Genomic DNA, 13,476 nt, shown 5'->3' with positions numbered 1-13,476 from the left:
TAAGGCCCCCGGAATAGATGGTATACCAGTTGACGAATTTCAGCTAACAGATGCTGCCGTGGATGTGCTCACCAAGTTGTGCCAAGAAATCTGGAGAACAGCCACTTGGCTAACTGACTGGAAGAGGTCTATATTTGTTCCCATCCCAAAGAAGGGCGACCCAACTGAGTGTGGAAACTACAGAACTATGACTTGGGACACACAAATGGAAATTATGGGGCGATTTGGCGGCAGGGGGGTATCGTATGTGTTTTTTCATTTTTGTTTTCTGTTGGTTTGCTTAAAATGTTTGTATACATTGTGTATACACTATTGTTCATTCACATTGTTTCATACAATCATTCTCGTTCATTATGTTTTACAAAATTAATCGTCATTGAACTATGCCCACCATTAGCCTATCTTTCCAGATCCCTGCCTATGTTGTTTATATATGAACAAAAAGAACCATGAACATATGAACAGCATAGTAAACTTAATGGGATCAGATGTTAATTCTGAATAGATTATGGGGAGGGAAGCCAAGATCATGGATATACTTCACTTTATATAGACTATACTGTTTGAAAAAGAATATATACGTTTTAAAATCAAAGAATAACAAACTTTAAATCTACTGGCAACCTGTGCACTTACAATATGTGTGTTTTTCGGTATCTAATAATTTCATACTAAGATTTTTAAATTGCATCTTTTGTAAGGAGTTTGCCAGCCACTGTACCATGGGACAATTCTGTGCTCCCAATAAGATGTTGAGCTTTGGACACCCAGAAGAGGGTCACTTTGTGTTAGAATTGAATCGATGGCAATGTGTTTTGGTTTTGTAAGACAGTGAGATGATAGGTAATTTATCAGAGATGCTGTAGCAGACATTTGGCATATACTGTGTGGAGCAGAACCAACTGTAGCTAACCATGAAAAGAATAGGAATTACAGAACTTTAACTGTGCTAATCCAGAAATATATACTTTGATCAGGAAGCAGTTTTCAGAGCAAGGAAACACTGCATGGTTCAAAATCAGAAAAGGTGTACGTCAGGGATGCAATCCTGTCTTCTGCCTTTTCAGTCTCTATGTGGAACAGATCATTTCAGAGCCTGGACACTGTGAGGCCGAATGTGGCATAGGATTGGAGGAAGACTCATCGACAGCCTGCATTATGCAGAGGACACATCCTTGCTAGCTGAAACCAAGTATTTGCTGCCAAAGGTCAAGGACTACAGCCTTCAGTATTGATTGAAGCTCAACATCAAGAAAACAAAGATTCTTACCACTGGGCCAGCTGGCAGCATCATGAAGAAATATAGATTGTTAACAGCTTCAGCTTGCTTGGCTTCACAGTAGAGCAGTCAGGAAATTAAAGGTGAATTGCATTGGGAAAATCTGGTGAGGTCGGGGACCTCACCAAACTACTGAAGAGCAACAGTGTCAGTCTGGAGAATAAATTGCTCCTGATCCAGGCCATTGTCTTCACAATTACTTGGTAGACATCAGAAAGTTGGACAGTAACTAGAGATTACAGAAGAATTGATGCCTTTGAGTTGTCATGCTAGATGAGTTTATTGAACATGGACTATCAAGAGAACAAACATACTTGTTCTAGAAAGGGTGAAACCAAGCTGTTCCCTGAAGGAAAGGATTTTGAAGCTCCATCTCATATACTTTGGGCACATGGCCGGAAGGGACCAGTCCTTGGAAAAGGATACCATCCTTGGAAGGGTGGAGGGACAGCACAGGAGAGGAAAATCCCAGATGAGATGACTTGACATAGTAACTGGAGGAATAGGGGGATACGTATGTCAGAGACAATGAGATTGCCTCAGGATAGAACAGAGTACAGAGCTATTGTCCATAGGGGCGCTATGAGTCACAAGAGACTCAACGGCACATAACAGCATAGTCACATAGTAGGTAAATTGAAAATTCTTATGGGGAAATAGTGCTTTTAAAAAATTGTACAAATTTATTTAGAACACCACTAAGTATTAACCATAAACTTCATTTGAAGGAGAATAAAAAATAGCTTTCTACTTCTGCTTGCTATCACTTTTTTTTTTAAACAGAAAGAGTGTTAAACATTGTTTGCAAAATCTAGGGAGATAAATGGAGTAAATTTTAATTTAAAATTCTATGTGAGCTATGATTCATGTTACCAGCTCTTTCTAACTTTAAAATTTTTGTTAAAGCACCTTGCTTAGAAATTTTAAGTACCTGTTTCTGCAGCAGTTGTTTAAAATTGATGAACTGTGCAATTCTTGTCATTAATAAATAAAATCTACTCTCCATAAAAAAAAGAAAAAATAGCTCTTTCATAATTTTTTATAGACTTTTGGAGGGCCTGCAAAATGTAATATTAAGCTGTTGAAGAGAAATGAAAGTGCAGAAGTCTCAGAAGCCCAAAAGATTGTGACTGGTTATTCAAATCCTGCTGTTAAGGTAAAAGTCCATTTATTCCACTTTTTTCCCCAGACTTTTTCTAAGGGACAATAGTTGGATAAATTTCAATGACCATTTCTGTACATAAAACTTTTACGTTTTAAAACAAGGAACTCATGAAATATTGTTCAAAATGGGTGACCCTGACATTATGCTGAGTGAAATATCTCGGTCACAAAAGGACAAATACTGAATAGTGCCACTGTTGTAAAATGGGACTGACATCGGGCTTGGGGGAGAGTGAGAAAGAGGGGATAAATAATGTATACTGCATTGAAACAGATGAGGGAGAGAACTGTTTAAAAGGGATATACAATTAGGTATTGTTGTCATAACACGATTCCAGAATGAAGGCTGCATAGTGGAGTGGACTTGAGGGGAGGGATTGTATAACAATGAAAGAATTTTTCTTTTACTTTTCAAAGAGAAGAGCAAACGGGGGGTGGGGGTGGGGTAGGCGAGGATTCGGGCGGGAGAAAGGTGCAACAATGAATGAATGAAAATCCAAAGTCTCTGTAAATTTTCGTTAAAATTAATAATAATAACAAAAACCCTCTTATGCTTTAATTTTCATGCACAAAGTGTTTGTTGTTTTAGCCTGCTCTTGGAATGGAGAACTTTTTAGCATCCCTGAATATCTCCCATGAAAAGGAAGTACCGCCTGCTCATCACAGAGAGCCCCGCAGTGAAGAGCACTTGTCGCCACAGTCATTTGCCATGGTGTGTGTCTTGTAGGAGAGCTGGTCATTTTGTAGCTGTTAATGTGCACACATGCACTGTCTGACAATTAGACCCTCTCCCTCACGTGGGCTTCTGTGCTGCATCGTTGTTGACAATGTAGGGGAAACCCAGCTGCTCTGGGGGGACTTTAGCCATCATCTTTTTCCTCCTTTTTTTTCCCCTTCAAATCATAGCTCCCAGCTTGTCAAACATTGCTGTTAGATAGTTGAGTCAAAAGTTAAACAGAGTAAGCACTTTTTACATGCCAGGAAATGTGAATTTTTGTTTGCTGCTGCTGCTTGTTATTTTTTAATTCACCCTGAACCATGAATTTTTCTTTATTCTGTTTGAATATTGTTAGCATCTTAATGTTTTTTTAACAATTAAATTCTTTGAAAGACGTATCAATAAGCTAAATAAAACTAATATCAGTTTTCTTTCCTCTACCACTATCGCCATTCCAATTGTTTTCAAAAAAGAAGGGAACACGAATGCTTAAAGAAATTCTAAAAATTGATGGCTCTGACTCTGTGGACCATAAAAAAGAAACAAAGCCATTTGATGATGAAATGCTTATTTCTTCTAATAGAAGAGACGAATGCGGACCTTCCTCACAGCTTAAACAAAATGAGAAACTAGGTAAGTAGATACTATTGCCTAATAACCAGTGTTGTTGTTATGTGCCATCGAGTCGTTTGCAACTCATAGAGACCCTATGTACAACAGCCCTAAACCGTGCTCTATCTCGTGCCAATCTCATTGCCTCTGACACACCCATCCCGATTACCCCAGTCACTGAATCAATCCACCTCACAGAGGGTCTTCCCCTCCTGCGCTGTCCCTCTACTCTACCCAGCATGATGTCTCTAAAGACCTGTCTCTCCTTACAACATGTCCAAGGTACTTCAGGCGAAGCCCCAGAATCCTTACCTCCAAGGAGCAGCCTGGTTTAACCCTCTTTAGGATGAATCTGTTGGTTTTCTTGGCAGTCCATGGTACATTCAATACTCTTTTCCAGCACCACAACTCAAAGGCGTCAATTCTCCTTCTATCCTCCCTAGTCATTGTCCAACTCTCTGATGCATAACAAATGATTGCAAAGACCATGACCTGTATCAATGTTACCCTGCTCTGTTCTGACGACTGCCTCTTGGTCCAAGTATAGGTTTCACATTAGCACAATTAAATGTTCTGGGATTCCCATTCTTCTCAGAGTCAGCCACAGTTTGTTATGATTCACACAAACGCCTTTGCATAATCAATGAAACACAGATAGACATTCTTCGGGTACTCTCTGCTTTCAGCTAAGATCCATCTGATATCAGCTACAATATCCCTACTACCATGACCCCTTCTAAACCCGGCCTAGACTTCTGGCAGTTCTCTGCTGATGGACTGTTCCAGTCGTTTTTGGATAATCTTCAGTAGAATCTTGCTTGCATGTGAAATCAATGAGATTGTTCTGTAGTTTCCACACTCTGTTCGGTCACCCTTCTTTGGGATGGGAACAAATATAGATCTCTTCCAGTCAGTTGGCCAAGTGGTTGTTCTCCAGATTTCTTGGCACAACTTGGTGAGCAGGTCCAGGACAGTGTCTGTTAGCTGAAATATGTCAATTGGTATACCATCTATTCCTGGGGCCTTATTTTTTGCTATTTCCTTCAAATCAGCTTGAACTTCTGCCTTCATCACCATAATTCATTCATGTGGGACTTTTTTAATCAAATATGTTTTAAAAAAATAAAGTCCATTTTAAAGTATTAGTTTTAAACGTTTATCAGCTAGCTATACAATAAGGGAATTGTATATCTGATAGAGTCATTTGTTGGTGTTATTGACATGTGCCATTGAGTCAGAACCAACTCATAGCTGACTGTCCAGCTGGTTTTGGGAGACTATAAATCACATGAGAGAGGACTGCCCATCTTTTACCTGCAGAGCAGCTGGTGGTTTGGCCCACATGCCTTTGGATTGGCAGAGCAGCTCCTTACCACTAGGCCACCAGAGCTCCCCTCTAAGTACTTTCGTAGGATTACTTGTATTATATTATTACAGTTACTCATTTCTTTAAAATAGCAAATCTGGTATCTGAACTCTTGTTATGTTGTTGTTGTTAAGTGCCGTCGAGTCTCAGGCGACTCACAGCGACCCTATGAAGGAGAGTCCTCAACGCTTGGGTGTCTCTCATCCTCTCTCCAGGTTCATAGGGTTTCTGGAGGCAGGCTGTTACGGAAGTGGATGCCACTCCTCCTTCCAAGCTTGTTTTCATCAGGGAGCTCCACCCCACTCTCTGTCCACATTGGGTAACAAACCATTAATGCATTTGACACATCAGTGTCACAGTGTTCAACTTCATTAGGTGATGAAAAATGTTTTTCCTTTGTGGTTTGAAAATAGCTACACACATATCAGTGCCATTCTTTAAGGAGATAGAAAGACAATATCCAACACTATTTGGAAAGCAGAGACTCTATATTGAATAAGCAAAATTCTACTGCAATAAACAAAGTAGAAGGTATCACTCCAGCCATACAAAGCAATGTCATACTAGTGCAGTGAGACACATAGATCAATGGAATAGAATTGAGGATCCAGAAATCAACCCATTTATCAGTGATCAACGGATCTTTAACAAGGAGACAATATCCATTAGGAAAACAACAGTTTGTTTAACAAATGATGTTGGCAAAATTTGACATCTGTCTGCAGAAAACAGAAACCAGATTTACATACCACATCATATGATCAGGGACCTAGAGGTAAAACAAAAAACTACAAAGGTCATCAGAGAAAAATTAGCAACACATTTAGAAGCCCTAATCTATGGCATAAAGAGGCTCTCAAACATAACCAAAAATCCACAGCCAGGAGAGGATATTATAGGATGAATGGGACCTTCTAAAATTCAAATTCAAAACCTTCTCTGGTAGGGTAACAATAAAACCCACAGATAGAGGAAAAAAATTGGCATTGACCTATGTGACTAGGGACTCCTATATAAAATGTATAGAATATTTTAGAACTTAACTGTGAAAAAATCAAACAATCCAATTACAAAATGGGCTAAAGATATGAAAATAGTTTTCCCCAAAGAGTATATTCAGATAGCAAACACACATGAAGAAATACTCAAGATCACTAGCTATTAGAGAGATAGATGTAAATCTCTAAAACATGAGATAACGCCCTGCCCCAGCAGCAGTAGCGCATTTCAACAAAGCAGCAAACGATAAATGTTGGCAAGGATGTGGAGAGATTGGAATGGTACAACCACTGTGAAATGTAGTCTGACTTTTCCTCAGAAAGTTGGAAAAGCCATTTGATTCAGCTATTCTACTACCAAGAATGTACCGAAAGGACTCAAAACCACAACACAAACAGATTTTTGTACACCTGTGTTTATCCCATTACCCAGAGTAGCAGAGAGGTACAAGCAGCCCAGATGTCCACCCACAAATGAATGCCAGGGAAAGCGATACATTCACACATTATTATGTATTATGTTACACTGAAAAACAAGGACGAACTCATGACATTTTACACAGCATGGATGAGCCTCGTGGACACGAGGCTGAGTGAAATTAACTTAGTCACAAAAAGACAAATACTGTTATAAAAATAAGATGGTTATAGGGTATGGCTTGGACAGCAGGAAAAGAATGGATAGGTACTGAATACTGTGTTGGAATAGGGAAATAGACTGTCAATTTGGAGTGAATGGATGAGCAAACATTTGTATTTCAGTTAACAATACAGAACGGAGCACACGTCATGGATTGAATTGAGTGAGGGGGATGGGAAGGGCCAGGAAGTTTACCCAGTATAGAAACAACTGTGGAGGGTTGACCTTGGGGAGTAGACCTTGGGAAGGGAAGGAGAGGAGTAGAAACTACCAAATGAATGAATGGGATGAAGGGAAAGGAAGAGTATAGCAGAAGTTCACTAAAATAAGGTAAATAATTGCATTGTACCATGACATTTGTTGTTTTGAGACAATGTATATATAAGTAATTAAATGGAAACCAGTTTTAAAAAATTTCAACTTCAGTATGTTTACTTTTCAGAAACTTTTCCTGTTTAAAAAAATTGAAAAGAATAAAATGAAAGACATTGTTTTAGTCATTAAATAGCATATACATCAAGCGGCCTTGTCTGGTGCATAGTTGGAGCTGATACATGCTGTCAAATCCATCTTCAGCCCTGTGTCACGGTGTAGAATTGCTCCATCGGCTTTTAGGCTGTAATCTTGATGGGAGCAGATTGCCAGATCTCTTTGCTTATGGAGCTGATGGGTGAATTCAAATTTCCAGCCTTTCAGTTTGCCGCCTAGCTACTTAATCATTATGCCACCAAGACTCTTGGCACATAACCTTTTTGTTATGTACTATTAAGTCAGAACCAACTCATAGTTGACCCTCTAGTGGGCTTTCAGAGCCAGTAAATTGCACAAGGGGTAATTGCCCATCTTTCTCCCATGGAGCAGCTAATGGATTCGAACCACATGCCTACAGGTGGGAAGCAAACTCCTTACCACTAGGCCAATTGATGTCCATATGGCGTTAAAAATAGTTGACATTAAATTCACCACAATAGAGTAGGATCCAACTCATACATCTTGTTTCCAAGGCTATAAATCACAACAAAAGGAGACCGTCTGTCTTTGTCCCATGGAGTTGGTGGTGAATTCATGGATTTACAGTGCAACTCATTACAGACTATGCCCCACAGATCCCTAGAAGCTAAAATTAATGGGGAGGAAACATTGAAAAAGAAATAATTAGTCCTGGGGGCCTCGTGTCTTCCTGTTGTTGTTGTTGTTACATTCTCTCGAGTCAAAATCTCCAGCAGGTTTTTGTGGGGTTTTTTTTTTGTTGTTTTTTTTTTTTTGAGGCAGTAAATTGTGCCTGAGGAGACTGCCACATGGAGCAGTTGGTAGATTTGAACCACACGCTTTTGGGAATGACAGCTCAGCTCCTTATCATTTTTATCTATTTAATTATCTGATCAAGCCTTCCCAGGAAGAATAACTAATATGAAAGTCATGGAGGATAAAAACTGCTCAGAGAACTAAAAAATTAGATCTGAGATAAAAATCCAGAACAAAATTGGCATCAGGCAATATTGTGTCTGTGCAGCAGATCTGACTGGACAGCACCTGACCACAGTACTAGCCTAATCTGTACCCTCATCAATATTTTCAGTCTTCTTTGCCTGTGAGTCAGAACTGTGTCATCGCTGACCCTCTGGTGGGTTTCTGAAGCTGTAAAGTACACAGGAGATTAGCCATTTTTCTCCTCTGGACCTGCTGGTCGATTTTAATCCTTTCAGTTAGCAGCCCAATTCGTGATGGACTAAGCCACCAGCATTCTGTCAGTGAATATTTGGATAAATAATTTAAAATGACAATGACTGGAAAGTAATTCTTTGTTTTAGTAGTAGACTTATTCATGGAATAAAAAGACAAGTTAATTTTTATGTATGTAATTCAGAATAAGAAAACTTACTGATCTTACAGTCAAGAGCCCTGAGTCCAACCCACATCACAGAAGTTACTGACTCTGTGATTCTGGGCAGGCAACTTCTTTTAAAATCAGTTATGTACAAGATTTGGGTTCATTTTTCAGAGGCTCATTCTTAATGCCATTAGTGGATTTTTAACCATAAAGCATGTGCAAAATCAGAATTTTTTAAACCTTCTTAATTTCAGGAAACTTTTCAGAAGCATCTTTTTGAAGCAGCGTAAAAAATTGACAATGTCTTGGAATGTTAAGTAAGCTGGAATCTAAAGTCTCAAAACATGAGAATTAACTATAAGTCAATTCAAGAAAGCCAAATCCTTGGTCAGATTCTGTGATAACTACATAGATTACTCAGGGTGTTCATTTTTGACAGTTATATATTTTATTTTAAAATCTTAAAAAATTTATAATTATCTGAAACTTTTTTAAATGGAATACAATTTTTAATTCAGAAAATTACAGTATTATAAACATTTGAACCATACAAATGGTCTTTTATATATATGTATATACACACATTTAAACTTAATTTTTTATCTGTGTGAATAGATGAATACTTTCTTCATTAAGCAGGTTTCTGATGTTATAATAATTACCTAAAGGAACATAAAATGAATCTCTAGTAGTGATCAGATAAGATGTTTCATGTAAGGTACATAAAAGTTTTACCAAAGTTCACAAAGAAAATCAATGTATTTAGACCAATATGCTGCTTTTCCTTTTCTTGATATGGTGCTAGTATCAATTTTCCAGTAGAAAAAAGTATATCTAGTGTTTTATACACTTCTAACTCCTTTGCACTCGAAAAAAAATTGACACGTATCCTTGTGGCCTTATGATCTCCATGAAAATGATCTCTCGTGTTCCTGGGTCCTTCACCATTGTTGGCTGAGAAGGATCTCCTAAAGGTATGTTCACATTTGCCAATAATCTATTTATTCCTTCATTTTCATCAAGACAAAATCTTTTTCTATTGGTTATTTTATTGACTTTTCCTGTTTCTTTATTTGCGGCCTTCTCTTTTTTAAGTGTCATGTCTGGGGGTAGAATCCCACCAATCACAAATCTTCCTGATGGTCTTGCTTGAGAATCTGTTCGCTCCCGTCACCAGTATTCCAAAGGATTCAAACGTTTCCCTCGGTCCTGCGAACATTGGGTGTGTCAGAGGGCAATGCTAATTTGCTATGTATTTTTTTTCTCTGTTAACACTTCAGATTTTTTCACTCTTGAACCATCTGAACTTTTCTGAGTTTCCTTTATTCTCATATCAGAATCATTCTTTCTGGATGTCTTACATGTCTGGAGACCAGGTCCACTTTCATTCAAAATCAAGTCTGTGATGGTATAAAAATTTTTCCTTTCTTCCATGTATAGCCACTGGTCTGAGAGTTGATATAAAAACTTTGTACAGTTGTAAAATACTATCTATATTGTGTTGATCCTGTGAATTGTCTTGATCTTTTGAGTTTCCAGTTCCAGGATGATCAAGATTTTTCTTCTCAATCAAGTCTGCCTTCTCCCATTTTAATGATTCATTTTGGGAACTAGAACTGTCATCATGGTCAATAGTATCTTCAGAATTTTCAGCACTTAAAATCTTATGTGCTCCTGAGTTGTGTTGAGTAGTTGTCTTCTTCCTGTTAACTGGAGTAGTTTTCTTCCCAACATTCTTAGGCAATTTGGGTTTTGAGCAGGTTTTCTTCTACTGTTTTGATTGACTGAAAATTCATTATTTATTAAAGAATTGCTATTAACAGGATACTGATGATACCTCCCACCATTTAGATGGCTGCCTGGAAGTTCTTTGACTTTTTGTTAAAATCACAGGCACTACTTCAGGTATCACTTTCTTCTTGGGACCATTTGAGGAAGGCCTCTTTTTTATTCTTTGCTTAGATTTTTTTCTGAGTTCTTTTTTCCAGTTTTCCCACATGTGTCATCTATTTTTTTAAATAGGATTCCTAATTTCTTCACACAGCTCTACATTTTTGTCCAACTCTCTCCAACTTCACATCGGCAGTAGGTGGTATATTTCTATTTTTATCTCTAAGTTGTTCCCTATCAAGTTCTTCTTTAACTTCATTGCTTCTAATTTTTCTTTTTCATTTTTGTTTTACAGTCCTTTTAATCTCGGATTTCTTTTCTGTATTCTCAGGATATATGATATAATTTACAGGCTTACAACTATTCTCTGTTTTATCTGTTGAGGCTCAAGATCTACCCAGTTTCCCCTCTTTGGATGCCTTGAGATTTCTCTACTGGATGATTTTCATTGGAATATTTGTCACTTGTCAATGTCTCAGAAGTTGCATTGTGATGTTTTTCTATTGATTCCCTTCCTTACAGGCTAACAGGAGATAATGTGCCTTGTTTTGGAGGTTTCACCTTTTTTGGTATCTTAATCCAAGATTGATTAGCAAAAATTGATCTTTGACTCATCAATTATAAATTCATCCTCTAGCAACTTCACACCATTTGGAGAAGAATAAAGCGGAACAATTATTACATGCCTAGACTCGTTTTGTCTTTGTAGTCTCTATAAACAACGTTGAAAAACTCAATTTGCGGTTGAAATTCCATTTCTGAATTTTGAATTATTTTCTGAAATGTTCCTCCTGGTGTCCTCCCTGATGGCTGTACTGACATATTATCTTCTTTTCCTACTTTCTTCAAAATGACTTTATCTTCGAAGTTTAGCCTTTTCTTTATTTTATAAGAAATCTCTGTATTAGGAGATTGCATATTTACTGAATTTTCTAAAGTGTAAGTCTCTCCTTTTTGGGTAACAGATAAAACATTTTTCTATGAAGATGTAGTTATCTCCAAATCAACAGAAAAAGAGCGAACAGAGAAGTAAAATTCTTCATCAGCTTTGTTGTGATGGATGTTTAGTTTTTTATTTGACACCTTTTTCAAGTCAGATATATTTTCAGAAACAATATCAGTTGCTAGGACTTCCTGAAAAACTTTATCAGTCTGGACTGCTCTTATTACATCTTCTTCTGATGACACAGCAAACTGCAAACAACAGTCTTCCTTTTCTGAAGACGTGAAGATGTGATTTCTCTTTGGTGACTGAATATAAGTTTCTTTTATTTCAGATTTTGAATGGGAGATCAGTCTTACAGATTCTGTGCTAAAATCTGTGCAAGACTTTGTTCTTTAAAATAGTCTTGTACCATTTTCCAGTATATTTCTGGCCCTCCTCCACATTAATGTCAAGTACCCTGGAAGGTCAACAAAATCTTCTTCTGTTTTTTTTTTTTCCCCCCAGATGATCCAGGTCCAAAGTAGCCATATTCCAGCAGGCTGAGGCCATGCCAAGGAGCAGCGGCTCAAAGCTGTGCACGGTCTGGAGTCTCTGTCCACAAAACAAAGATGAGGCTCAGGAACGCCTGTCTGGCGGACTCAGGCGATGTGGAATTCGTTTCCAGGGTCCTGCACCTAGTGCTCCCGCCCACTGATGGGGAGGACACCAATTATCTGAAATTCTTAGCTGATATCTCTGTAATTTTAGGCAGCAGTGAAAAAAGATCCTGTATTTACTTCATGAGAAAGTAATTATACTGTGTTTTGGCAGTTTTCTGCTTTTCCTCTTAAAAACTACTTTAAAAATAGTTTGAGATGTTATGTTATTAATGTGAATGTGTTCTTTTTGATCTTACAGCATCTCATATGAACAAATCTCACAGTGCTGATGAATTCCACGTTGTCCAGTCTATGGACAATCTGCCTTGGCCAACCTCCAGTCAAACCACACCTGTCACAGAGCTGTCTCGAATTTGCTCGCTTGTCGGAATGCCACAGCCAGATTTCACCTTTCTTAGAACACCACAGGTATCTTACGCTGTTGTGCCATTTATCTAACTGATTCCTTTAACACTGTTTTTGTTGTTGTTGATTGCCATCAAGTCGAACACAACTCATAGCGACCCTATGAACAAAAGGCCTGAAGCCTTTCTGTAACTATCGTCATTTCTCTAAGTTTGTAGAGTTTCCGGAGGCATGTTGTTTAGGAAGTAGATGCCACTCCTGCTTCTCATCTTTAACACTGCACTGAAATAAATTAACTCAGAATCTTTGGCCAGGAAAAATACAATGGTGCTGGGGTTTGGTTTGGATTTCCTTTTATGAGCATCCTAGATTTATGCTTCTCGTTAGGACCGTTCCTGTTTTGTACCAGAGACTCAAAGCTGCTGAGATTAAGGACCCTGGGCAGCACGTGTGCATGGCAGGGCTCATCAGCCCTGCAGAGCTGGGATCTTAGGCCACAGCAGCAGCCCTTCAGCTTCTTCTGGTCTCAGAATTGCCACAGAATTTTAAGACTAAAATGGGTTTTTTGTAAGATTTTTAACGTTCCTTCTTTTTTTTTTTTAAGATCTTAAGGTTTTTTCATTTACTTAAGTTGTGTGGTTGCTTGTTGTTAGGTGCCAATGAGCCAATTCCAAGCCCTCCAGACCCTGTGTTTAACAGAGCACGTCATTGCCTATTCCTGCTCTATCCTCACAGTCGCTGCCTGGTCCATCTTAGTGATGGTCCACCAAGCTCACAGTCCATCTTGTTGTCTCTTCTCACTGACTCTCTGCTTTACCAAACATGATGTTCTTTTCCAGGCACTGGCTTCTCCCATAACATGCGCAGAGTTTGTGAGACACATTGTAATAATCCTTGCTTTTACAGAAAATTCTCACTGTCCATCTTCTAGGACAGATTTGTTCTTGGTGAAGCCATATTCCATGCCATATTCTTTGCCAGCACCATAATTTAAAAGCACCCTTTTTGCTATTGCTAAGACTTCCAAA

The 13,476-nt window shown here is 38.3% G+C and overlaps 1 protein-coding gene and 1 pseudogene across 1 annotated transcript in view; one reads left to right on the top strand and one right to left on the bottom strand.

Moving 5' to 3' along the window:
- XRN1 (5'-3' exoribonuclease 1) overlaps positions 1-13,476 on the top strand; it is a 162,173-nt gene that overhangs the window by 142,026 nt on the left and 6,671 nt on the right. Inside the window, exons 35-37 of the mRNA XM_006895115.1 lie at positions 3,033-3,155; positions 3,635-3,794; positions 12,342-12,511. Coding sequence (XP_006895177.1) covers positions 3,033-3,155; positions 3,635-3,794; positions 12,342-12,511 — 453 coding nt within the window. The remainder of the gene's footprint in view (positions 1-3,032; positions 3,156-3,634; positions 3,795-12,341; positions 12,512-13,476) is intronic.
- On the bottom strand, positions 9,200-10,042 carry LOC102877436 (annotated as a pseudogene).

Source organism: Elephantulus edwardii, unplaced genomic scaffold (assembly GCF_000299155.1).
Source record: "Elephantulus edwardii isolate Elephantulus edwardi_28Jun2011 unplaced genomic scaffold, EleEdw1.0 scaffold00158, whole genome shotgun sequence".
Lineage (NCBI taxonomy): Eukaryota > Metazoa > Chordata > Mammalia > Macroscelidea > Macroscelididae > Elephantulus > Elephantulus edwardii.
This window is presented reverse-complemented; position numbering and strand designations above follow the sequence as displayed.